At 53.0% G+C, this 27,826-nt stretch overlaps 2 protein-coding genes across 4 annotated transcripts in view; one reads left to right on the top strand and one right to left on the bottom strand.

Annotated features, from left to right (window-relative positions):
- LOC102069919 (ribosome biogenesis protein BOP1) overlaps positions 1-27,826 on the bottom strand; it is a 133,749-nt gene that overhangs the window by 37,650 nt on the left and 68,273 nt on the right. The window lies entirely within an intron of this gene.
- On the top strand, positions 1,398-18,833 carry SCX (scleraxis bHLH transcription factor). The gene is made up of 2 exons (XM_074558484.1): positions 1,398-2,430; positions 16,676-18,833. The coding sequence occupies exons 1-2, from the start codon at positions 1,837-1,839 to the stop codon at positions 16,715-16,717; spliced, it is 636 nt and encodes a 211-aa protein (XP_074414585.1). The 5' UTR covers positions 1,398-1,836; the 3' UTR covers positions 16,718-18,833.

The raw sequence follows: 27,826 nt of genomic DNA, 5'->3' as shown, positions 1-27,826 counted from the left end.
AAGGTGCAGCGGCACCGAGAACGAACCTCCCGCGCGGAGCTCCCGGGAGGCGCCGCTGCCAAAGCGGGGGGAGCTCCGAGGAGGAAAAACGAGGCCGTTCCCGGGGTTTTTTTCCAGCTGGAAATGCTGGATTTCCTCCGGGATTCATGGAGTTTTGGGAGGGTGGGATAATGCAGGATTGCCAGGTGGATGGCGGGAATTCTGCAGGGAAATCCCGGAGACTTTTCCAGGGTTTTTTTTTTTTTTTTTTCTGGGAGAGCCGCAGAGGGGTTTGGGATGCAGCAGCCAGGGAATGGCTCCCCGTGGAAAAATCGGGATTTTTTGGGATGGAATTCCCAAAGAACCCGGGGCTGCTGCTCCATCCCTGGAATATCGGGAATGGGACAGGGAATGACACCTGACACCTCTGGAATTTCCATGCCACGATTCCCTCTTGGCTCTCCCCGGGCAGGGAATTCCAGCAAATCCCAGCGGCGGCTCCTCAAGGGTTAATTCCCAATTCCCGGGAGCAGCGGGAATGGGAAGGGAGCGGGATAAATCCCAATTCCCAGCGGGAATTCCAAGGGAATGGGAAGGAGGGGGTTACAGGGATGGGGGGACGGCGCCAGCGGTGCCATCCCGGCATGGAAAATCCTCCGGGAATCCTCGGGATCACCGGGAATGTCGTGGGCAGAGAATTCCCTCGGCTCCGGGCGCTCCCGGAATTCCAGAGGCATCCCAGAGTACCCCTCCCGGGAATTTCGGGATTGGGACAAGGGAATTTATGGGGAAAACCGGGAAAGGAGCGGCGAATTCCCCGGGAATGTGGTGAATCCCAGGTGGGGGGAAATTCCAGAGGGATCCCAGAGTGCCCCCCTCCGGGAATTTCGGGATTGGGACAGGAGAATTTACGGGGAAAACCGGGAAAGGAGCGGCGAATCCTGGGTGGGGGTGGAATTCCAGAGGGATCCCAGAGCCGCCCCCGGGAACTCTGGTGAACTTGAGGATTGGGAATTTATGGGGAAAACCGGGAAAAGAACAGCGAATCCCGGGGGAAGGGAAAATTCCAGAGGGATCCCAGAGCTGCCCCCGGGAACTCCGGTGAATTTCGGGACTGGGACAAGGAATTCATGGGGAAAACCGGGAAAGGAGCGGCGAATCCTGGGTGGGGGTGGAATTCCAGAGGGATCCCAGAGCTGCCCCCGGGAACTCCGGTGAACTCGAGGATTGGGAATTTATGGGGAAAACCGGGAAAAGAACAGCGAATCCCGGGGGAAGGGAAAATTCCAGAGGGATCCCAGAGCTGCCCCCGGGAACTCCGGTGAATTTCGGGATTGGGACAAGGAATTCATGGCGAGAAGCGGGAGCGGAGCGGCGAAGGAGGGGTTAAAGGCGGAGGGTGAGCTCAGGTAGGCCGGGCCTGGGGCTCCCCTTCCCGAGGGCTCCTTTTCCAAGGCAGCCGGGCCCGGAGGAGGGGCCGGGCCGGGCCGGGCCGCCCATTCCCGATTCCCGCCGCTATAAAAACCCCGCAATTCCAGCCCGCGGCTCCCGGAGGATGCGCACGTGCGCCGGGAGCGGCGGCGAGCCGCAAAACCGGGAATAAACCGGGATAAACCAGGATAAAACCCCCCCCAAAAAAAACCAAAACCGGGATAAAACCCCTCACAAACCCGCGATCAAACCCTGCGGCCACCGGGGTAAAGCAGCGCGATAAAACCCCTAAAAAGCGACATAAAAGTGGGAGAAAAGCCGCAAAACCCGGGATAGCAGCGGGATAAAAGCCCTGAGAGCGGATCGGCGAGAGCCATGAGCGGCCGGAGCTGAGCGCTGCCCCGTTCTCCAGCGGCTTTCCCAGCCATGTCCTTCGCCATGCTGCGCTCGGCGCCGGGGCGCTTCCTGTACCCCGAGATCAGCGCGCTGTCCGAGGACGAGGAGAACAGCGAGAGCTCGGGCTCCGAGGAGAAGCCTTTCCACGCCGAGGCCGACGCGTTCGGCATGCGGGGCGGCAAGCGGCGGCCCGGCAAGAGCCGCGGGCGGCTGGCGCGGGAGCCGCGGCAGCGGCACACGGCGAACGCCCGCGAGCGGGACCGCACCAACTCGGTAAACACGGCGTTCACGGCGCTGCGCACGCTGATCCCCACCGAGCCGGCCGACAGGAAGCTCTCCAAGATCGAGACGCTGCGCCTCGCCTCCAGCTACATCTCGCACCTGGGCAACGTGCTGCTGCTCGGCGACGCGGGCGGCGGAGGGCAGCCGTGCCACGGAGCGGCGGCGGCGGCGGCGGCGGCGGCGGCGGCGGGGCCGGGAGCGGCGGCGGCGGCAGCGGCGGCAGCGGCGGCGGCGGCGGCCGCGTTCTGCGGCGGAGGGAGCGCGTCCCCGCCCGGGCGGGAGAGCGAGAGCGGGCAGCCGCGGCAGATCTGCACCTTCTGCCTCAGCAACCAGCGCAAAATGGTGAGTGATTGTGATGGGGATACCGGGAATAACGGGGTCCGGGATAGCGGGAATGGGGATCCCGGGGTGCCCAGCCGCGGCAGATCTGCACCTTCTGCCTCAGCAACCAGCGCAAAATGGGGAGTGCTGTTGCTGGATATATTGGTGATAATGGGAATAACGGGGATAACGGGGTCCGGGATAGCGGGATTTGGGAATTGGGGGATCCCGGGGTGCCCAACCCCGGCAGATCTGCACCTTCTGCCTCAGCAACCAGCGCAAAATGGTGAGCGATTGTGATGGGGATACCGGGAATAGTGGGGTCTGGGATAGCGGGAATGGGGTCCGGGATAGCGGGAATGGGGTCCGGGATAGCGGGATTTGGGAATGGGGAATCCCGGGGTGCCCAGCCCCGGCAGGTCTGCACCTTCTGCCTCAGCAACCAGCGCAAAATGGTGAGTGCGATAACAGGAATGGGGACCGGGATAGCGGGAATGCAGCGGGGATAGAGGGAATGGGGATTTGGGAATCCTGGGATTCCCAGCCCCGGCAGGTCTGCACCTTCTGCCTCAGCAACCAGCACAAAATGGTGAGAGATTGTGATGGGGATACCGGGAATAACGGGAATAGTGAGGTCCGGGATAGCGGGAATGGGGTCCAGGACAGCGGGATTTGGGAATGGGGGATCCCGGGATTCCCAGCCGCGGCAGGTCTGCACCCTCTGCCTCAGCAACCAGCGCAAAATGGTGAGCGATTGTGATGGGGATACCGGGAATAACGGGGACCGGGATAGCGGGAATGGGGTCCGGGATAGCGGGAATGGGGATCCCGGGGTGCTCAGCCCCGGCAGATCTGCACCTTCTGCCTCAGCAACCAGCGCAAAATGGTGAGCGATTGTGATGGGGATACCGGGAATAACGGGGATAAATGGGGTCCGGGATAGCGGGAATGGGGTCCGGGATAGCGGGAATGGGGATCCCGGGGTGCCCAACCCCGGCAGGTCTGCACCTTCTGCCTCAGCAACCAGCGCCAAATGGTGATTGTGATGGGGATACCGGGAATAAGGGGAATAGTGGGGTCCGGGATAGCGGGAATGGGGTCCTGGATAGCGGGATTTGGGAATGGGGGATCCCGGGATTCCCAGCCCCGGCAGATCGGCACCCTCTGCCTCAGCAACCAGCGCAAAATGGTGAGTTTGGGATAGAAGGAATGAGGACCAGGATAAGGGGAGTGGGGTCCCGGATAGCGGGAATGCCGTGGGGATAGAGGGAATGGGGATTTGGGAATTGTGGTATTCCCAGCCGCGGCAGTTCGGCGCCTTCTGCCTCAGTGCAAAATGGTGAGGGGTGGTGCCGGGAATACCGGGAATAATGAGAATAATGGGGTGACGGATAGCAGGAATAGGGTCCAGGATAGCTGGAATTCTGCAGGGATAGGGAGAATGGGGATTGGGATTTGGGAATCCTGGGATTCCCAGCCCCGGCAGTTTGGCGCCTTCTGATTTAGCAACCAGCGGAAAATTGTGAGTTTGGGACAGAGGGAATGGGGACTGGGATAGCCGGAATACTGGGAATGGCGAGCAGGATATCGGGAATGCCGCAGAGATAGAGGGAATGGGGAGAGGAATTTGGGAATGGGGAATTTGGGAATTGCGGGATGTCCAGGCAGGGCAGATTGGCACCTTCTGCCTCAGCAGCCAGAGGAAAACGGTGAATTTGGGAAAGTCTGGGATGCAGGGAATGGGATACTGGGATACTGGGAATGCCACAGGGAATGGGAACCAGGATACTTGGAATGGGGACTGGGATACTGGGAATGGGGACTGGGATACTGGGAATGCCGTGGGGATTGAGGGAAAGGCGGCCTGGGGTTTGGGAATGAATCCCGCAGGGATGTGGGGAATTGTGTCCCAGGATTCGGGAATGTTGTGGAGGTGAAGGAAATGGGGACCGGGATTCGGGAATGAATCCCACAGGGATAAAAGGGAACGGAGATTGGGATTTGGGAATGAATCCCACAGGGACAAATGGGAACGGAGATTGGGATTTGGGAATGAATTCTGCAGGGATAAAGGGGAACGGAGATTGGGATTTGGGAATGAATCCCACAGGGATAAAAGGGAATGGGGATTGGGATTCGGGAATGAATCCCACAGGGATAAAGGGGAATGGGGATTGGAATTTGGGAATGAATCCCACAGGGATAAAAGGGAACGGAGATTGGGATTTGGGAATGAATCCCACAGGGACAAATGGGAACGGAGATTGGGATTTGGGAATGAATCCCACAGGGATAAAGGGGAATGGGGATTGGGATTCGGGAATGAATCCCACAGGGATAAAGGGGAACGGAGATTGGGATTTGGGAATGAATCCCACAGGGACAAAAGGGAATGGGGATTGGGATTTGGGAATGAATCCCACAGGGATAAAAGGGAATGGGGGCTCCCAGGATTCTGGATTCGGGTTGGGAATGAGGAGCTCCCATGCAGAGGCACTGGAATTTCCCAAAAAACCGGAGATTCCTGATCCCGGCAGGCAGGGAATTGTGTCCTGGGAATTCAGGAACGAATCCTGCAGGGAACTGAGTCCCGGGATCCGGGAATGCCGAGGGGATGGGGACCAGGATTTGGGATTTGGGATGGGAATGCTGAGCTCCCGTGTGGGTTTTCCTGGAAAAGTGGCGATTCCTGGGTTTATCCAGGTGAAAATTCCGTTTGTTCCACTCTGAGGGGCAGCGGGATTCAGGGAATTGTGTGCCAGGAATTCAGGAATTAATCCCGTGGGGGTGTGGGGAATGGGGATTGGGAATTCGGGAATGAATCCTGTGGGGATTCAGGGAATGGGGACTGGGAATTTTGGGAATGAATCCTGTGGGGATTCAGAGAATTGTGTGCCGGGAATTCAGGAATTAATCCCGTGGGGATGTGGGGAATGGGGATTGGGAATTCGGGAATGAATCCTGTGGGGATTCAGGGAATGGGGATTGGGAATTCGGGAATGAACCCATGGGGATGTGGAGAATGGGGAATGGGAATTCAGGAATGAATCCTGTGGGGATTCAGGGAATGGGGATTGGGAATTTCAAGAATGAATCCTGTGGGGATTCAGGGAATTGTGTGCCGGGAATTCGGGAATGAACCCGTGGGGATTCAGGGAATGGGGACTGGGAATTCGGGATCCCCACTGGGAACAACGAGATCCCATCTGGGGCTTCCCAAAAAAATCGCAATTCCCAGTTTATCCCAACGATTCCCTGATTTATCCCACTCATTCCCAGATTTATCCCAGTGGTTCCTGTGGTTCCTGGGTTTATCCCAGTGATTCCCAGTTTATCCCAGCGATTCCCAGATTATCCCAGTGATTCCCGGGTTTATCCCAATGTTTGCCCACTGCTGGGATCAGAGGCCAGAGGTGGCTCCAAAATCCATGGAAAATCCACCAAAAAATCCACAGAAATTCCACAAAAAAATCCGCGAAAAATCCACAGAAAATCCATGGAAAATCCACAAAAATCCATGGAAAATCCACAGAAAATCTGTGGAAAAACCTCTCTGGAGCCACAGGAAAAGGGACTGGGATTTGGGATTGGCTCCCAGTATTCCCAGTAACCCCATAATGGGCTCCCAGTATTCCCAGTAACTCCGTACTGGGATTCCCAGTATTCCCAGTAACCCCATAACAGGATCCCAGTATTCCCAGTATCTCCATAACAGGATCCCAGTATTCCCAGTAACACCATAACAGGATCCCAGTATTCCCAGTATCTCCATAACAGGATCCCAGTATTCCCAGTAACTCCATACTGGGCTCCCAGTATTCCCAGTAACTCCGTAACAGGATCCCAGTATTCCCAGTAACACCATAACGGGATTCCCAGTATTCCCAGTAACTCCGTACTGGGATTCCCAGTATTCCCAGTAACTCCATAATGGGCTCCCAGTATTCCCAGTAACTCCATAACGGGATTCCCAGTATTCCCAGTAACTCCATAACGGGATTCCCAGTATTCCAAATAACTCCATAACAGGATCCCAGTATTCCCAGTAACTCCATACTGGGCTCCCAGTATTCCCAGTAACTCCATAATGGGCTCTGAGTATTCCCAGTAACTCCGTACTGGGATTCCCAGTATTCCCAGTAACTCCATAATGGGATTCCCAGTATTCCAAATAACTCTATAACAGGATCCCAGTATTCCCAGTAACCCCATAACGGGATTCCCAGTATTCCCAATAACTCCATAACAGGATCCCAGTATTCCCAGTAACTCCATAACGGGATTCCCAGTATTCCCAGTAACACCATAACAGGATCCCAGTATTCCCAGTAACACCATAACAGGATCCCAGTATTCCCAGTAACCCCATAACGGGGATTCCCAGTATTCCCAGTAACTCCGTACTGGGATTCCCAGTATTCCCAGTAACTCCATAATGGGATCCCAGTATTCCCAGTTACTCCATACTGGGCTCCCAGTATTCCCAGTAACTCTATAACAGGATCCCAGTATTCCCAGTAACTCCGTACTGGGCTCCCAGTATTCCCAGTAACTCCTAAACGGGATTCCCCGTATTCCCAGTAACTCCATAACAGGATCCCAGTATTCCCAGTAACTCCATACTGAGATTCCCAGTATTCCCAGTAACTCCATAACAGGATCCCCAGTATTCCCAGTAACTCCGTACTGGGATTCCCAGTATTCCCAGTAACTCCATAATGGGATTCCCAGTATTCCCAGTATCTCCATAACAGGATTCCCAGTATTCCCAGTAACTCCATAACGGGATCCCAGTATTCCCAGTAACTCCATAACTGGGCTCCCAGTATTCCCAGTAACTCTATAACAGGATCCCAGTATTCCCAGTAACTCCATAATGGGATCCCAGTATTCCCAGTAACTCCATAATGGGATCCCAGTATTCCCAGTAACTCCATAACGGGATTCCCAGTATTCCCAGTAACTCCATAACAGGATCCCAGTATTCCCAGTAACTCCATAATGGGATCCCAGTATTCCCAGTAACTCCATAATGGGATTCCCAGTATTCCCAGTAACTCCATAACAGGATCCCAGTATTCCCAGTAACTCCATAACGGGGATCCCAGTATTCCCAGTAACTCCATAATGGGCTCCCAGTATTCCCAGTAACTCCGTACTGAGATCCCAGTACTCCCAGTAACTCCATAACAGGATTCCCAGTATTCCCAGTAACTCCATAATGGGGATTCCCAGTATTCCCAGTTACTCCATAACGGGATTCCCAGTATTCCCAGTAACTCCATAACAGGATCCCAGTATTCCCAATAACTCCATACCATGATTCCCAGTATTCCCAGTAACCCCGTAACGGGGCTCCCAGTATTCCCAGTAACCCCATAACGGGGATCCCAGTATTCCCAGTAACTCCATAATGGGATCCCAGTATTCCCAGTAACTCCGTACTGGAATTCCCAGTATTCCCAGTAACTCTATAACAGGATCCCAGTATTCCCAGTAACACCATAACAGGGATTCCCAGTATTCCCAGTAACTCCATAACGGGATCCCAGTATTCCCAGTAACTTCGTACTGGAATTCCCAGTATTCCCAGTAACTCCATAACAGGATCCCAGTATTCCCAGTAACTCCATACTGGGCTCCCAGTATTCCCAGTAACTCCGTAACGGGATTCCCAGTATTCCCAGTTACTCTATAACAGGATCCCAGTATTCCCAGTAACTCCGTACTGGGATTCCCAGTATTCCCAGTAACTCCATAATGGGATTCCCAGTATTCCCAGTTACTCCATACTGGGCTCCCAGTATTCCCAGTAACTCCATAATGGGATTCCCATTATTCCCAGTAACTCCATACTGAGATCCCAGTACTCCCAGTAACTCCATAACAGGATCCCAGTATTCCCAGTAAGTCTACAACAGGATCCCAGTATTCCCAGTAACTTCATAACGGGATTCCCAGTATTCCCAGTAACTCCATAACAGGATTCCCAGTCCCTGAGTGCTGGCACTCCCAGTTCCCAATCCCAGTGCTCCCAGTTCCCCCAGTGCCCCTGGATTTTGGGATTTCCTGGATTTTAGAATTCCCTCTCCTCTCCTGATTCCCTGGATTTTGGAATTCCCTCTCCTGGTTCCCTGGATTTTGGGATTCCCTGGATTTTGGGATTCCGTCTCCCGATTTCCCAGATTTTGGGATTCCCTCTCCTCTCCTGATTCCCTGGATTTTGGGATTCCCTCTCCTGATTCCCTGGATTTTGGGATTCCCTCTCTCCCCATTTCCTGGATTTTGGGATTCTCCAGATTCTGGAATTCCCTGTCCTGATTCCCTGGATTTTGGGATTCCCCGGATTTTGGGATTCCCTTTCCTCTCCCAATTCCCTGGATTTGGGAATCACCAAACTCTGGGGTTTTTCACCCAAAACCATTTCCAAAGCCCAACAGCCCCAGGGTTTGGGGAAAAGGGAATTTGGGAAAAAGGGGATTTGGGAAAAGGGGAATTTGGGAAAAGGGGAATGTGGGAAAAAGGGGATTTGGGAAAAAGGGGAATTTGGGAAAAAGGGGAATTTGGGAATCTCAATAAACCCCCATCTCTAATTTCCCATCAATCCAAATAATTCCTCATCCCTAATTTTCCATTAATCTCAAAAAATTCCATCACTAATTTGGGATAAATCCCAATAAATCCCCATCCTTAATTTTGTAATTCCTACAAATTCCCAGCGTCAATTTGCCATCAATCCCAATAAACCCCCATCCTTAATTTTCCATCAATCCCAGTAATTCCCACGCCTAATTCTGGATCAATTCCTATAAAATCCCATCACAGCTGGAACTGGGGCTGGAATTGAAGCTGGAATTGGAGCTGGGAATAGAACTGGAATTGGGATGGGAATTAGGGCTGGAATTAGAACTGGAATTGGGGCTGGAAAGAGAATTAGAACTGGAATTTTAGAACTGGAATTAGAACTGGAATTAGAACTGGAATTCTAATTCCATTCCATTAGAATGGAATCAGAACTGGAATTGGGGCTGGAATCAGAATGGGAACTGGAATCAGGGGTGGAATTAGAGCTGGAATTAGAGCTGGAATTGAGGCTGGATTTGGGGTTGGAATTAGAACTGGAATTAGGGATGGAATCAGAACCGGAATTAGAACTGGAATTGGGGCTGGAATTGGGGCTGGAAACAGAATTAGAACTGGAATTTTAGAACTGGAATTAGAACTGGAATTCTAATTCCATTCCATTAGAATGGAATCAGAACTGGAATTGAAGCTGGAATCAGAACTGGAATTGGGGCTGGAATCGGGGCTGGAAAGAGAATTAGAACTGAAATTTTAGAACTGAAATTAGGGCTGGAATTAGAACTGGAATTCTAATTCCATTCCATTAGAATGGAATCAGAACTGGAATTGGGGCTGGAATTAGAATGAAAACTGGAATCAGGGGTGGAATTAGAGCTGGAATTGAGGCTGGATTTGGGGTTGGAATTAGGGATGGAATTAGGGATGGAATCAGAACCGGAATTAGAAGTGGAATTGGGACTGGAATTGGGGCTGGAAAGAGAATTAGAACTGGAATTTTAGAACTGGAAATTTAGGGCTGGAATTAGAACTGGAATTCTAATTCCATTCCATTAGAATGGAATCAGAACTGGAATTGAAGCTGGAATCAGAACTGGAATTGGGGCTGGAATCGGGGCTGGAATTAGGATTAGAACTGGAAGTGGGGCTGGATTTGGGGTTGGAATTAGGAATGGAATCAGAACCGGAATTAGAACTGGAATCAGAGCTGGAATTGGGACTGGAATTTGGGCTGGAATCAGAGCTGGAATTGGGACTGGAATTAGAATAAGAACTACAATCAGAACTGGAATTAGGGCAGGAATTGGGGCTGGATTTGGGAATAGAATTAGGAGTAGAATTAGAACTGGAATTGGGGCTGGATTTGGATCTGGAATTGCAGCTGTAATTCAGGCTGGAATCAGAACTGGAATTGGGGCTGAAATTAGAACTGGAATTGGGGCTGGAATTAGGGCTGAAATTAGAACTGGAATCAGAACTGGAATTGGGGCTGGAATTAGAACTGGAATCAGAACTGGAATTGGGGCTGGAATTAAGGCTGGAATTAGAACTGGAATTGGGACTGGAATCAGAGCTGGAATCTGGGATGGATTTGGATCTGGAATTAGAACAGGAATCAGGGCTGGAATTAGAACTGGAATTAAAGATGGAATTGGGGCTGGAATTAGAACTGGAATCAGAACTGGAATTGGAACTGGGATTAGAACTGGGATTAGAACTGGAATTGGGGCTGGAATTAAGACTGGAATCAGGGCTGGATTTGGAGCTGAAATTAGAATTGGAATCAGAACTGGAAATAGAACTGGAAGTAGAATTGGAATTGGGGTTACATTTGGATCTGGAATCGGGGCTGGAATTAGAACTGGAATTAGGGCTGGAATCGGGGATGGATTTGGATCTGGAATTAGAACAGGAATCAGGGCTGGAATTAGAACTGGAATTAGAACTGGAATTGGAACTGGAATTGGAACTGGGATTAAAACTGGAATTGGGGCTGGATTTGGAGCTGAAATTAGAATTGGAATCAGAACTGGAAGTAGAATTGGAATTGAGGCTGAATTTGGATCTGGAATTGGGGCTGGAATTAGAACTGGAATTGGGGCTGAAATCGGGGATGGATTTGGATCTGGAATTAGAACAGGAATCAGGGCTGGAACTAGAGATGGAATCGGGGCTGGAATTAGAACTGGAGTTAGAACAGGAATCGGGGCTGGAATTAGGGATGGAATTGGGGCTGGAATCAGGACTGGAATTGGGGCCGGATTTGGATCTGGAATTGGGGTTGGAATTAGACCTGGAGTTAGAACAGGAATCAGGGCTGGAAATTGGGGCTGGAATTAGGGATGGAATTGGGACTGGGATTGGAACTGGGATTGGAATTGGAATCAGGGCTGGAATCGGATCTGAAATTAGGACTGGAATTATAACTGGAATTGGGGCTGGAATCAGAACTGGAATTAAAGACGGAATTGGGGCTGGAATTTGGATCTGGAATTGGGGCTGGAATCAGAACTGGAATTAAAGATGGAATTGGGGCTGGAATTGGGGCTGGAATTTGGATCTGGAATTGGGGCTGGAATCAGAACTGGAATTGAAGATGGAATCGGGGCTGGAATTGGGGCTGGAATTTGGATCTGGAATTGGGGCTGGAATCAGAACTGGAATCGGAGCCGGAGCCGCCGCTCCCGATCCGCGCCGGGTTTTTTTGGGATGCATTCCCGTGGATTTGGGGTTTATGGGGTGTGAAGGGAATCCCATCCCGCCCTTTGATCCTGGGGTGTCGGACAAGGCCGAGGAAACGAGATCCAGACCCTCGGGAATGCCGGGAATGCCGGGATGGGAACGGCTCCGGGGCTTGGGATCATCCCAGAATTTCCATTCCCGCCCCAAATCCCTTTGGGATCATCCCAGGGCTCCCATTCCCATCCCAAATCCCTTTGGGATCATCCCAGGGATCCCATTCCCATCCAAATCCCTTTGGGATCATCCCAGGGCTCCCATTCCCGCCCCAAATCCCTTTGGGATCATCCCAGGGCTCCCATTCCCGCCCCAAATCCCTTTGGGATCATCCCAGAATTTCCATTCCCATCCCAAATCCCTTTGGGATCATCCCAGGGCTCCCATTCCCACCCCAAATCCCTTTGGGATCATCCCAGAATTTCCATTCCTGCCCCAAATCCCTTTGGGATCATCCCAGAGCTCCCATTCCCATCCTAAATCCCTTTGGGATCATCCCAGGGCTCCCATTCCCACCCAAATCCCTTTGGGATCATCCCAGAATTTCCATTCCCACCCAAATCCCTTTGGGATCATCCCAGGATTTCCATTCCCATCCCAAATCCCTTTGGGATCATCCCAGGAATTTCCATTCCCATCCCAAATCCCTTTGGGATTATCCCAGGGCTCCCATTCCCGTCCCAAATCCCTTTGGGATCATCCCAGGATTTCCATTCCCATCCCAAATCCCTTTGGGATCATCCCAGGATTTCCATTCCCACCCAAATCCCTTTGGGATCATCCCATTGGGATCATCCCAGAATTTCCATTCCCGCCCCAAATCCCTTTGGGATCATCCCAGAATTTCCATTCCCATCCCAAATCCTTTTGGGATCATCCCAGGATTTCCATTCCCATCCCAAATCCCTTTGGGATCATCCCAGAATTTCCATTCCCGCCCCAAATCCCTTTGGGATCATCCCAGAATTTCCATTCCCACCCAAATCCCTTTGGGATCATCCCAGAATTTCCATTCCCACCCCAAATCCCTTTGGGATCATCCCAGAATTTCCATTCCCGCCCCAAATCCCTTTGGGATCATCCCAGAATTCCCATTCCCGCCCCAAATCCCTTTGGGATCATCCCAGAATTCCCATTCCCGCCCCAAATCCCTTTGGGATCATCCCAGGGCTCCCATTCCCGCCCCAAATCCCTTTGGGATCATCCCAGAATTTCCATTCCCGCCCCAAATCCCTTTGGGATCATCCCAGAATTTCCATTCCCGCCCCAAATCCCTTTGGGATCATCCCAGAATTCCCATTCCCGCCCCAAATCCCTTTGGGATCATCCCAGAATTCCCATTCCCGCCCCAAATCCCTTTGGGATCATCCCAGGGCTCCCATTCCCGCCCCAAATCCCTTTGGGATCATCCCAGAATTTCCATTCCCGCCCCAAATCCCTTTGGGATCATCCCAGAATTCCCATTCCTACCCCAACTCCCTTTGGGATCATCCCAGGGCTCCCATTCCCGCCCCAAATCCCTTTGGGATCATCCCAGAATTTCCATTCCCGCCCCAAATCCCTTTGGGATCATCCCAGAATTTCCATTCCCACCCAAATCCCTTTGGGATCATCCCAGAATTTCCATTCCGGCCCCAAATCCCTTTGGGATCATCCCAGAATTTCCATTCCCACCCCAAATCCCTTTGGGATCATCCCAGAATTTCCATTCCCGCCCCAAATCCCTTTGGGATCATCCCAGAATTTCCATTCCCATCCCAAATCCCTTTGGGATCATCCCAGAATTTCCATTCCCATCCCAAATCCCTTTGGGATCATCCCAGGGCTCCCATTCCCATCCCAACTCCCTTTGGGATCATCCCAGAATTTCCATTCCCGCCCCAAATCCCTTTGGGATTATCCCAGAATTTCCATTCCCACCCAAATCCCTTTGGGATCATCCCAGAATTTCCATTCCCACCCCAAATCCCTTTGGGATCATCCCAGGAATTTCCATTCCCACCCCAAATCCCTTTGGGATCATCCCAGGAATTTCCATTCCCACCCCAAATCCCTTTGGGATCATCCCAGGAATTTCCATTCCCATCCCAAATCCCTTTGGGATCATCCCAGGGCTCCCATTCCCGCCCCAAATCCCTTTGGGATCATCCCAGAATTTCCATTCCCACCCCAAATCCCTTTGGGATCATCCCAGGAATTTCCATTCCCACCCCAAATCCCTTTGGGATCATCCCAGGAATTTCCATTCCCACCCCAAATCCCTTTGGGATCATCCCAGGGCTCCCATTCCCGCCCCAAATCCCTTTGGGATCATCCCAGAATTTCCATTCCCACCCCAAATCCCTTTGGGATCATCCCAGGAATTTCCATTCCCACCCCAAATCCCTTTGGGATCATCCCAGGAATTTCCATTCCCACCCCAAATCCCTTTGGGATCCCGACCCCTTCCTATCGGGAGGGAGGGGATGGGAGAGGGGAGATGGGTCTGGGGGGGATTTGGGATAAAGGAATTCCTGTCTGGAATCTCATCAGGATCCAGAGGGAATTGGGATCCAGAGGGGATTGGGACAGAGAAGGATTTGGGATCCAGAGGGGATTTGGGATAAAGGAATTCCTGTCTGGAATTTCCTCAGAGGGAATTGGGATCCAGGAGGGAATTGGGATATGGAGGGGATTTGGGATAAAGGAATTCCTGTCTGGGAATCTCCTCAGGATCCAGGGGGGATTTGGGATCCAGCAAATTCAGATCCAGAGGGGATTGGGACAGAGAAGGATTTGGGATCCAGAGGGGATTTGGGATATGAAGGGGATTCGGGATAAAGGAATTCCTGTCTGGAATCTCAGGATTCAGGAGGCAATAGGGATCTGGCAGAAAACTGGGATTTGGGAAATCCTGGGAAATGGGAAATCCCAGGAAACGCAAAATCCTAGGAAAGACAAATCCTGGGAAAGGGAAAATCCTTGGAAATGGGAAATTCTGGGAAATGGAATATCCTGGGAAAGGGGAAATCCTGGGAAAGGGGAAATTCCGGGAAATGGGGAATCCTGGGAAAGGGGAAATCCTGGGAAATGGAAAACCACAGGAAATGGGAAATCCTGGGAAAGGAGAAATTTTGGGAAATGGGAAGTCCTGGGAAAGGGGAAATCCCGGGAAAGGGGAAATCCTGGGAAATGGAAAACCACAGGAAATGGGAAATCCTGGGAAAGGAGAAATTTTGGGAAATGGGAAGTCCTGGGAAAGGGGAAATCCCGGGAAAGGGGAAATCCTGGGAAATGGAAAACCATAGGAAATGGGAAATCCTGGGAAAGGAGAAATTTTGGGAAATGGGAAGTCCTGGGAAAGGGGAAATCCCTGAAAATGGGGAATCCTGGGAAATGGAAAATCACAGGAAACACAAAATCCTGAAAATGGGAAATCCTGGGAATCCCAGGGAAAACCCCAGCACAGCTTCCCAAGGAAAGGATTTTCATGGAAAAATCCCAGATTTAGGCACAAGGAGCAGAAATTCCATGAGATTCCCAAACCACCCTGCAGCCAGGAGCTTCCCTGAGAGATTCCCGCTTTTCCCAAGGATGAGATCACTCAAATCCAGGTTTTTCATGGAAAAATCTCGGATTTAATCACAAGGAGCAGGAATTCCATGGGATTCCCAAATCACCCCAGAGCCCGGGGTTTCCCTTTTCCTGAGGACCCCAAATCCAGGTTTTCCATGGAAAAATCCCGGATTTAATCACAAGGAGCAGAAATCCCACAGGATTCCCGACCCACCCCGGGGCCGTTCCCGCTTTTCCCCCTTTCCCGATCCCGAATTGCCGCCGGAGGGAGGGAGGGAAGGAGGGAAAAGCGCTGTGGCTGCGGCACTTTGGGATTTTCCCAATCCCGGTTTCCGCTCCAGACGGCCCCGCTGGAGCTCCCGGGGATTGAACATCTGGGAAATCCGAGCAGAGCAATGGATTCCCCCCCTCCCCTCCCTGCGGCAACAAAGGGACGGAAAAACGGGGAGGGGAAACGGGAATGGGATCCCGAAAAATGGGGATGGGAAATGGGATTACACTGGTTATACTGGGATTATACTGGTTATACTGGGGCCATACTGGTTACACTGGGGTTATACTGGTGGCACTGGTGGCTACATTGGTTGTACTGGTGGCACTGGGGTTCTACTGGGGCCATACTGGTTATACTGGTTACACTGGGGGTGACTGGGGCATGGGAATCCCGGGATCGGGGCAGGGATCAGGAACAGCTCCGGGAGATCCTGGGAGGATTCCCAGGAAGGGATTCCAGGAAAATTCCCTGGGAAAGGATCCAGGAGAATTCCCCAGGAGGATTCCCTGGGAAGGGATCCCAGAGGATTCCCAGAAGGAATCCCTGGAAAATTCCCTGGAACGGGATCCAGGAGAATTCCCCAGGAGGATTCCCTGGGAAGGGACCCCAGAGGATTCCCAGGAAGGGATTCCAGGAACATTCCCTGGGAAAGGATCCAGGGAGAATTCTCAGGAAAGGATCCCAGGAGAATTTTCAGGAAGGGATTCCCTGGGAGAGGATCCCTGGGAAAGGATCCTGGGAGGATTCCCAGGAAGGAATTTCAGAGGAATTCCCTGCGAGGATTCCTTGGGAAGGGATTCCAAGAGAATCCCCAGGGAAGGGATTCCAAGAGAATTTCCCGGGAATGCGCTCCCAGAGGGTTCCCAGGAAGGGATTCCAGAATTCCCTGGGAAGGGATCCTGGGATGATTCTCTGGGAAATGGATCCAGGAAAACTCCCTGGGAAGGGATTCTCTGGGAAAAGATCTCAGGAGAATTCCCAGGAAGGGATCCCGGAGGATTCCTGTGAAGGGAATTCCGCTGGGAAGCGGATCCTGGGTGGATTCCGTGGGAAGGGATCCCGGGAGGATTCCAGAATTCCCAATTCCAGGTTTGATCCCATCTCCTTTCCCTCCCGCAGAGCAAAGACCGGGACAGGAAGACGGGACAGCTCCGGAGCTAGGCCGGGAATTCCAGCCGGGAATCCCAGTGGGAATCCCAGCCGGAGCAGGGAAAGCCACGCTGGAGGATTCCCGGATCCAGGGACGTTTTCCTGCTGGATCCCGCGGGAAGAGCGGCACCGACATTCCAGAGGATCCCACGGGACACAGAGGATGTGCCGGAATTCCGGGAGGTCCCGGGAATGTGGAGCCGCTCCGGGAATCCTCGGGAATTCCTGCCCTGGGATTCCGGATCATGGAACACTCGGAACTTTGGGAATCCTCAGGAATTCCTGCCCTGGGATTCTGGATCATGGAACACTTGGAACTCTGGGAATCCTCAGGAATTCCTGCCCTGGGATTCCGGATCATGGAACGCTTGGAACTCTGGGAATCCTCGGGAATTCCTGCCCTGGGATTCTGGATCATGGAACACTTGGAACTCTGGGAATCCTCAGGAATTCCTGCCCTGGGATTCCGGATCATGGAACGCTTGGAACTCTGGGAATCCTCAGGAATTCCTGCCCTGGGATTCCGGATCATGGAACGCTTGGAACTCTGGGAATCCTCAGGAATTCCTGCCCTGGGATTCCGGATCATGGAACGCTTGGAACTCTGGGAATCCTCAGGAATTCCTGCCCTGGGATTCCGGATCATGGAACACTTGGAACTCTGGGATCTGCTCCAGGAATTCTTGGGAATTCCTGTTCTGGGATTCCAGATTACAGAACACTTGGATCCGCTCTGGGAATTCCTGCCCTGGGATTCTGGATCATGGAACACTTGGAACTCTGGGAATCCTCAGGAATTCCTGCCCTGGGATTCCGGATCATGGAACACTTGGAACTTTGGGAATCCTCGGGAATTCCTGCCCTGGGATTCTGGATCATGGAACACTTGGAACTCTGGGATCTGCTCCAAGAATTCTTGGGAATTCCTGTTCTGGGATTCCAGATTACAGAACACTTGGATCTGCTCTGGGAATTCCTGCCCTGGGATTCCGGATCATGGAACACTTGGATCCGCTCTGGGAATTCCTGCCCTCGGATTCTGGATCATGGAACACTTGGACCTCTGGGATCCACTCTGGGAATCCTTGGGAATTCCTGCCCTGGGATTCTGGATCACGGAACACTTGGATCTCTGGGATCTGCTCCAGGAATTCTTGGGAATCCCTGCCCCAGGATTTCAGATAATGGAACACTTGGATCTCCTCTGGGAATTCCTGCCCTGAGATTCCGGATCATGGAACATTTGGATCCACTCTGGGAATCCTTGGGAATTCTTGCTCTGGGATTCCGGATCATTGAACACTTGGATGCACTCTGGGAATCCTTGGGAATTCCTGCTCTGGGATTCCGGATCATTGAACACTTGGATCCACTCTGGGAATTCCTGCCCCAGGATTCTGGATCATGGAACACTTGGATCTCTGGGAATCCTTGGGAATTCCTGCTCTGGGATTCTGGATCATTGAACACTTGGATCCACTCTGGGAATCCTTGGGAATTCCGGATCATTGAACACTTGGATCTGCTCCAGAAATCCTCAGGAATTCCTGCCCTGGAATCTCTGCTCATGGAACACTTGGATCTCTGGGATCCACTCTGAAGATCCCTGGGAATCCCTGCCCTGGGATCCATGGATGCTCACGGACATTTGGGCTTTTCCAGAGCCATTTCCCAGATCCACTTCCTGCCTGGAGCCACCTGATCCCGGAACCGATCCTGGAATCGATCCCTGAACTGATCCTGGAATTGATCCCAGAACTGATCCCAGAATTGATCCTGGAATTATAAATCCTGGAATTGATCCCTGAACTGATCCTGGAATTAATCCCAGAACTGATTTTAGAACCAATCCCTGAACTGATCCCTGAACTGATCCCAGAATTGATCCTGGAATTAATCCCTGAACTGATCCCAGAATTGATCCTGGAATTATAAATCCTGGAATTGATCCCAGAACTGATCCTGGAATTATAAATCCCTGAACTGATCCCAGAACGGATCCAGGAACGGATCCCGGCCCCGATCCCTGAGCGCGGGGTGCAGGGGCTGCGTTTTTTTGGGAATTATCAATCACATGCTGGAATTTCATGTTGTTGATGTGGGAATTAATTAAATCTGGATTTTGTGTCATTAATTGGGAATCTGGGTCGTGATCCTTGAGGGAATTCCTTCCTTTCCCTTTCCCTTTCCCCTTTCCCTTCTCTCTTCTCCCTTCCCCTGTCCCTGGCCCCTTTTCCCATTTTTCCTTTCCCCATTCCCTTTTCCCCTTCCCCATTTTTCTTCTTTCCTTTTCACTTTTTCTTCTCCTTTCCCCTTTCCCATCTCTCTTCTCCCTTCCCCTGCCCCTGGCCCCTTTTCCCATTTTTTCTTTCCCTTCCCCTTTCTCCATTTTCCCTTTTCCTTCCCCTTTTCCCTTGTCCCCTTCTCCTTTTTTCCTTTTCCTTTTACCTTTTTCCCATTTTCCCTTTCCCCATTTTCCCTTCTCCTTTTTTCCTTTTCCTTTTACCTTTTTCCCATTTTCCCTTCTCCTTTTCCCTTTCCCTTTTCCCATTCCCTTCTCCATTCCTTCTCCCCTACTCCCTTTTCCTTCTCCTTTCCCATTTTCCTTTCCTTTCCCATTTTCCTTTCCCATTTTCCTTTCCCATTTTCCTTTCCCATTTTCCTTTCCTTTCCTTTCCTTTCCTTTCCTTTCCTTTCCTTTCCTTTCCTTTCCTTTCCTTTCCTTTCCTTTCCTTTCCTTTCCTTCCCTTCCCTTCCCTTCCCTTCCCTTCCCTTCCCTTCCCTTCCCTTCCCTTCCCTTCCCTTCCCTTCCCTTCCCTTCCCTTCCCTTCCTTTTTCCCCTTTTTCCCCTTTTTCCCCTTTTTCCCCTTTTTCCCCCTTTTCCCCTTTTCCCCAGGTTATTCCCAGCCACCACCGACATTCCCACTGCCAGAAGGAGCAGGTAAAAACCAGGAATTTGGGGAATCCTGGGGAAATGAACCCCAGCACTTCCCAAAGCTCCCCCTGAGGGATCCCAGGACAACGGGATGTTCCCAAATCCGGGATGTTCCCAAATCCGGGGTGTTCCCAAATCCGGGATGTTCCCAAATCCAGGGTGTTCCCATATCCGGGATGTTCCCAGGACAACAGGATGTTCCCAAATCCAGAGTGTTCCCAAATCTAGGATGTTCCCAAATCCGGGGTGTTCCCATATCCGGGATGTTCCCAAATCCGGGATGTTCCCAAATCCGGGGTGTTCCCAAATCCGTGTGCCAAGGGAAAGGCCTGGAATGTGGGGCACCAGGAAGGGGAGGAAAACTGGGATGGGATCTTGGATTGGGATCAGAACTGGGATGGGAATGGGAACAGAACTGGGACGGGATTGGGATCAGAACAGGGATGGGATCAGAACTGGGATGGGATTGGGAACACGACTGGGATGGGATTGGGATCAGAACTGGGATGGGAATGGGATCAGAACTGGGATGGGATCTGGGATTGGGATCAGAACTGGGATGGGAATGGAATCAGAACTGGGAATGGGATCAGAACTGGGATAGGATCTGGGATTGGGATCAGAACTGGGATGGGAATGGGATCAGAGCTGGGATGGGATTGGGATCAGAACTGGGATGGGAATAGGATCAGAACTGGGATGGGATTGGGATTGGGATCAGAGCTGGGATAAGACTCAGATGCAGGAGAAAACCAGGATAAGCCCCAGGACCAGAATTCCCATGGGATTCCCTGAGCCCCCAACCCCGAGTGATTCCTGTGGGATTCCCTGATCCTGAGTGATTCCCCTGGATTATCCAAGGGCGCCGGCACCATGGGGAGGGCTGGAGAATTCCCAGGAAAAGGTTGTCGGGTCCATGGGAAGAAAACCAGGGAATTGCAGAGCCTGGAAAAGCCCCTGGAGCCTCCCAAATCCATCCCCAGCCGTGTCCCCATCCAACACCACAGGGATGGGAATTCCAGCTGGGAATGGGGATCCCAACCCGGAATTCCAGCTGGGAATGGGGATCCCAGCCCAGAATTCCAGCTGGGAACGGGGATCCCAGCCCGGAATTCCAGCTGGGAATGGGGATCCCAGCCCGGAATTCCAGCTGGGAATGGGGATCCCAGCCCAGAATTCCAGCCCTTTCCAGGGGAATATTCCCAAAAATCCCACCTCAATGCTGTTCCCAGCCGGAGCAGGGAAAAGGCTCCAGATCCAGCCGGGAATTCCACGGGAATTGCAGCATTCCCTGATCCCACAAATCCCATGGGGCTCCTGTCCCTTTTTCCCTTTTTCCCCGGCTCCTGTCCCTTCCCCGCTCCCCCATCCCATTCCCGGCTCATTCCCAGCTCATTCCCATCCCATTCCCGGCTCATTCCCGGTTCATTCCCGGCTCATTCCCATCCCATTCCCGGCTCATTCCCGGCTCATTCCCGGCTCCGTCCCTGCCCCCACCGCCGGGGCCTGGCCCGGGATTTTCCGGGACATTTTTGCTCCATGAAATCAGCGCCGGCTCCCGGATCCGCACGTCGCGGCCTTGGCTCCCGCGGGATTGGCCCCGAGCCGGGAGCCGCTCCCGCTGCCAGCCCGGCTCCTGGAATTATTCAGGAATTCAGGAATTCGGGCCCCGGGCCCGCCGTGGCTCCGCTGCAGCCACGCAGGAATTTTGGGATCCGCGGCCATCCCCGAGCCCGGAGCTGCTCCCGATTTCCCTGCGGGCCCGGGAGACCCAAACTGGGAAAGGAAGATCCAAACTGGGAATTCTGGCCAGCCTGGAGGCTCCTGGGAGGGGATTCTGCATCGTTCCCAGATCCCGGGGCAAATCCAGCAGGATTGACCTGGGAATGAGCCTCGGGAATGTCCCCATGGAGCTGCCCCCGGGGCCACCCGATCCAGGAATTCCTGGGGCTGGAAAATCCCTAGGGATGGGAAACAGGGAATTGCTAGGGATGGAAAATCCGGGAATTCCTGAGGCTGGAAAATCAGGGAATTCCTGGAGGTGGAAAAATCCCTGGGAATGGGAATCTGGGGATTCCTGGAGCTGGAAAATCCCTGAGGATGGGAATCAGGGAATTCCTGGGGCTGGAAAATCCCTGGGGATGGGAATCAGGGAATTCCTGGGAATGGGAATCAGGGAATTCCTGGGGCTGGAAAATCCTTGGGGATGGGAATGAGGGAATTCTGGGGTTGGAAAATCCCTGGGGATGGAAATCAGGGAATTCCTGGGAATGGGAATCAGGGAATTCCTGGGGCTGGAAAATCCTTGGGAATGGGAATTCCACCCCAGCCGTGTCCCCATCCCACATCCTCAGGGATGAGAATTCCAGCTGGGAATGGCAATTCCAGCCCAGAATTCCAGGGGAAAATTCCCAAAAATCCCCCTCTGGATGGCTCTGGGGGTGCCAGGGGTCAGATATGGATCCAGGTGTTCCCAAATCCCGCTGTGCCAGGAAGCTGAGGCTCCCCCGGCTGCCAGAATTCCCAAAAATCCCTTCCATATTCCAGGAGAGCTGCAGAGGGGTTTGGGGTGCAGGCTGGAGGGATGGGAAACAGGGAATATCGGATTCCAATGGAATATTGGGATTTTGGGATGGAATTCCCAAAGAATCTGGGGCTGGAGCGTCCCTGGAGCATCCCAGGATAGCAGGAGCTGGAATGGTTGGGAAGGGACGATCCCTAAAATCCCTTCCAACCAAAACCATTCCAGGATTCCATGGACAATCCCAGAATTATCCCAGGCCAGGCTGGAGCATTCCAGGATATCCAAACCATCCCTGCCGATCCCTAAATCCTGTCCATCCCAAACCATTCCAGGATTCCATGGACACCCCTGGAATTATCCCAGGCCAGGCTGGAGCATCCCTGCCCATGGAATGGGACAATCCCTAAATCCTGTCCATCCCAAACCATTCCAGGATTCCCTGGACAATCCCAGAATTGTCCCAGGCCAGGCTGGAGCATCCCAGGATATCCAAACCATCCCTGCCGATCCCTAAATCCTGTCCATCCCAAACCATTCCAGGATTCCATGGACAATGCCAGAATTGTCCCAGGCCAGGCTGGAGCATCCCAGGATAGCACAGCCCTCACTGCCCATGGAATGGGACAATCCCTAAAATCCCTTCCAACCAAAACCATTCCAGGATTCCATGGACAGCCCTGGAATTGTCCCAGGCCAGGCTGGAGTATCCCAGGATAGCCGAACAATCCCTGCTGATCCCTAAATCCCATCCATCCCAAAGCCATTCCAGGATTCCATGGACAATCCCAGAATTGTCCCAGGCCAGGCTGGAGCATCCCTGCCGACCCCTAAAATCCTGTCCATCCCAAACCATTCCAGGATTCCCTGGACAATCCCAGAATTATCCCAGGCCAGGCTGGAGCATCCCTACCCATGGAATGGGACAATCCCTAAAATCCCTTCCAACCAAAACCATTCCAGGATTCCATGGACACCCCTGGAATTGTCCCAGGCCAGGCTGGAATATCCCAGGATATCCAAACCATCCCTGCCGATCCCTAAATCCTGTCCATCCCAAACCATTCCAGGATTCCATGGACACCCCTGGAATTGTCCCAGGCCAGGCTGGAGCATCCCAAGATAGACAAATCATCCCTGCCCATGGAATGGGATAATCCCTAAAATCCCATCCATCCCAAAGGTTCCAGGATTCCATGGACACCCCCAGAATTGTCCCAGGCCAGGCTGGAGCATCCCTGCCAATCCCTAAATCCCATCCATCCCAAACCATTCCAGGATTCCATGGACACCCCTGGAATTATCCCAGGCCAGGCTGGAGCCCCCACTGCCCATGGAATGGGACAATCCCTAAATCCCGTCCATCCCAAAGGTTCCAGGAGTCCCCGGTGCACCCGGAGCACTTCCAGCTCCCATTCCCAACAAATCCCAGCTCCCATTCCTAATTCCTGACTGTTCCCAGTGACTCCCAGCCCTGATTCCCAACAAATCCTAGCCTCCGTTCCCAATTCCTGACATTCCCAGCAAATCCCAGCCCCCATTCCCAATCCCTGACCATTCCCAGTGAATCCCAGCCCTGATTCCCAGTGAATCCCAGGCCCCATTCCCAATTCTGGACCATTCCCAGTGAATCTCAGCCCTAATTCCCAGTGAACTCCAGTTCCCATTCCCAGTGAGTCCCACCTCCTATTCCCAATGACTCCCAGCCCCCACTCCCAATAAATCCCAGTCCCTATTCCCAAGAAATCCCAGTCTCTATTCCCAAGAAATCCCACCCCCATTCCCAATCCCTGACCATTCCCAATGAACTCCAGCCCCGATTCCCAGTGACTCCCAGCCCCCATTCCTAATTCCTGACCATTCCCAGTGAATCCCAGCCCCAATTCCTGACCATTCCCATTAAATACCAGCCCCCATTCCCATTAAACCCCAGTCCCGATTCCCAATTAATCCCAGCTCCCACTTCCAATTCCTGACCATTCCCAGTGACTCCCAGCCCCATTCCCAGTGACTCCCAGCTCTCATTCCCAATCCCTGGCCATTCCCAATGAATCCCAGCCCCCACTCCCAGTTCCTGATCATTCCCGGTGACTCCCAGCCCCCATTCCCGGTGACTCCCAGCCCCCATTCCCAGTGAATCCACGCTCTCATTCCTAATTCCTGACCATTCCCAGTGAACTCCAATCCCCATTCCCAATTCCTGACCATTCCCAGTGACTCCCAGCTCTCATTCCCAATTCCTGGCCATTCCCAATGAACCCCAGTTCTCATTCCTAATTCCTGACCATTCCCAGTGACTCCCAGCCCCCATTCCCAGTGAACTCCAGCTCTCATTCCCAATTCCTGACCATTCCCAGTGAACCCCAGCCTCCATTCCCAGTGACTCCCAGCTCTCATTCCCAATTCCTGACCATTCCCAGTGAACTCCAGCTCTCATTCCCAATCCCTGACCATTTCCAGTGAACCCCAGCCCTCATTCCCAGTGAATCCCAGGCCCCATTCCCAATCCTTGGCCATTCCCAGTGAATCTCAGCCCTAATTCCCAGTGAACTCCAGTTCCCATTCCCAGTGAGTCCCACCTCCTATTCCCAATGACTCCCAGCCCCCACTCCCATTAAATCCCAGTCTATATTCCCAAGAAATCCCACCCCCATTCCCAATCCCTGACCATTCCCAACGAACTCCAGCCCCGATTCTCAGTGATTCCCAGCCCCCATTCCTAATTCCCGACCATTCCCAGTGAATCCCTGCCCCAATTCCTGACCATTCCCATTAAATCCCAGCCCCCCATTCCCATTAAACCCCAGTCCCGATTCCCAATTAATCCCAGCTCCCACTTCCAATTCCTGACCATTCCCAGTGAACCCCAGCCTCCATTCCCAGTGACTCCCAGCCCCCATTCCCAATTCCTGACCATTCCCAGTGAATCCATGCTCTCATTCCCAATTCCTCACCATTCCTGGTGAATCCCAGCCCCCATTCCCAATTCCTGACCGTTCCCAGTGAACCCCAGCCTCCATTCCCAGTGAACTCCAGCCCTCATTCCCAATTCCTGACCATTCCCAGTGAACTCCAGCTCTCATTCCCAATTCCTGACCATTCCCAGTGACTCCCAGCTCTCATTCCCAATTCCTGACCATTCCCAGTGAATCCCAGCCCCATTCCCAATTGCTGACCATTTCCAGTGACTCCCAGCCCCCATTCCCAATTCCTGACCATTCCCAGTGAACTCCAGCCCCCACTCCCAGTTCCTGATCATTCCCAATGAATCTCAGCACCCATTCCCAGTGACTCCCAGCCCCCATTCCCAGTGATCCCCAGCTCTCATTCCCAATCCCTGGCCATTCCCAGTGAATCCACGCTCTCATTCCCAATCCCTGGCCATTCCCAATGAATCCCAGCCCCCACTCCCAGTTCCTGATCATTCCCAATGAATCTCAGCCCCCATTCCCGGTGACTCCCAGCCCCCATTCCCAGTGAATCCACGCTCTCATTCCTAATTCCTGACCATTCCCAGTGAATCCCAGCCCCATTCCCAATTCCTGACCATTCCCAGTGACTCCCAGCTCTCATTCCCAATCCCTGGCCATTCCCAATGAATCCCAGCCCTCACTCCCAGTTCCTGATCATTCCCAATGAATCTCAGCCCCCATTCCCAGTGACTCCCAGCCCCCATTCCCAGTGAATCCACGCTCTCATTCCTAATTCCTGACCATTCCCAGTGAACTCCAATCCCCATTCCCAATTCCTGACCATTCCCAGTGACTCCCAGCTCTCATTCCCAATCCCTGGTCATTCCCAGTGAACTCCAGCTCTCATTCCCAATTCCTGACCATTCCCAGTGAACTCCAGCTCTCATTCCCAATCCCTGACCATTCCCAGTGACTCCCAGCCCTCATTCCCAATTCCTGACCATTCCCAGTGAATCCATGCTCTCATTCCCAATTCCTCACCATTCCCGGTGAATCCCAGCCCCCATTCCCAATTCCTGACCATTCCCAGTGAATCCATGCTCTCATTCCCAATTCCTCACCATTCCCGGTGAATCCCAGCTCTCATTCCCAATTCCTGACCATTCCCAGTGAACCCCAGCCTCCATTCCCAGTGAACTCCAGCCCTCATTCCCAACTCCTGACCATTCCCAGTGATCCCCAGCTCTCATTCCCAATCCCTGGTCATTCCCAGTGAACTCCAGCTCTCATTCCCAATTCCTCACCATTCCCAGTGACTCCCAGCTCTCATTCCCAATCCCTGGTCATTCCCAGTGACTCCCAGCCCCCATTCCCAGTGATCCCCAGCTCTCATTCCCAATCCCTGGTCATTCCCAGTGAACTCCAGCTCTCATTCCCAATTCCTGACCATTCCCAGTGAACTCCAATCCCCATTCCCAATTCCTGACCATTCCCAGTGAACTCCAGCTCTCATTCCCAATCCCTGGTCATTCCCAGTGAACTCCAGCTCTCATTCCCAATTCCTCACTATTCCCGGTGACTCCCAGCCCCCATTCCCATTAAACCCCAGCCCCCATCACTCCCGGTGACTCCCAGCCCCCAGCGTTCCCAATCCCGGGCCATTCCCGGCCTCTGGAATGAGCTGCCAGGCTCCCACCTGATCCATCAGCAGCTGCTCCCGGCCATTCCCGGCCCGCACCTGCAATTCCTGCCGGGAACCACATGTGACCCCTCCTGTGATCCCTGATTTATTCCCTGCCAGCCAGCGCTCTCCCCCCTCCTCTCCCCGTGCCTGCCAGCTGGGAATCACATCCCAAAATAAAAAAAAAACCCATCCCAAAAAAAAACACCCCCGGCGGTCACAGCGAGCGCTCCCCGCTCCTTTCCATCCCGCTTTTCCCGCTTTTCCCGGTTTTTTTTGGCGGTGTGTTTTTTTTGTTCGGTTTCCCCCGGCGGCCGGCCCCCCCTGCCCGCTCCGCGGCGCTTCCCGAGCCGCTCCAGGTGCGCTGGGAAGCGCCGGCCCCGCGCCGCCTCCCCCGTGTCCGTCTGCGGCGGGAGCAGGAAGCCAAATCCGCCTCTGGAATTCTTCACTCGCTCCTCGTTGCCGGCTCCCGCGGGATGCCGGGGTCAGGCTCCCTCCGCCGCCTCCCCGCTTCTCCCCTGGATGAGCTCGGGTTACAGCGCCGGCTCTGCTCCCGCCCGGGCCCCCGGCGAGCCCTAATCCCGCTCCGCTGGCTCCCGGATTGATTTTCGGGGATTTGGGATCGTTCCCGGCCTTTTCCTGAGCCTCCCCCGGATTCTCCGGGCCTCCGCTGAGAGGAGGATTTGGCCGGGAGAAATGAGGGGGAAACAACGGGAATGGAGAGGCCGGGAAAGGATGGGGGAATGGGAAATGGGATGTGGGGAATGGGATGTGGGGAAATGGGATATGGAATATGGGGAATGGGATATGGGGAATGGGACATGGGGAATGGGATATGGGGAAATGGGATATGGAATATGGGGAATGGGATATGGGGAATGGGATGTGGGGATGGGGGAAAACGGGATATGGGGGGATATGAGAAATGGGATATGGGGAACTGGGAAATGGGATATAGGATGTGCGGAAATGGGATACGAGGATATGGGATATGGGAAATGGGATATGGGGAATGGGATATGGGGATATGGGATATGGGGAAATGGGATATGGAGATACAGGATACGGGAAT

This window comes from Zonotrichia albicollis, chromosome 1 (assembly GCF_047830755.1).
Source record: "Zonotrichia albicollis isolate bZonAlb1 chromosome 1, bZonAlb1.hap1, whole genome shotgun sequence".
NCBI lineage: Eukaryota > Metazoa > Chordata > Aves > Passeriformes > Passerellidae > Zonotrichia > Zonotrichia albicollis.
The sequence above is the reverse complement of the archived record's forward strand: the minus strand, read 5'-3'. Positions and strand labels throughout refer to the sequence as shown.

What these genes read in the sequence shown, in the direction of transcription:
- SCX (XM_074558484.1), top strand. Translation starts at nt 1,837, where the DNA reads ATGTCCTTCGCCATGCTGCGCTCGGCGCCGGGGCGCTTCCTGTACCCC. An exon ending in TCAGCAACCAGCGCAAAATG is followed by an intron (nt 2,431 to 16,675) that starts GTGAGTGATTGT and finishes TCCCTCCCGCAG; the next exon opens with AGCAAAGACCGGGACAGGAA.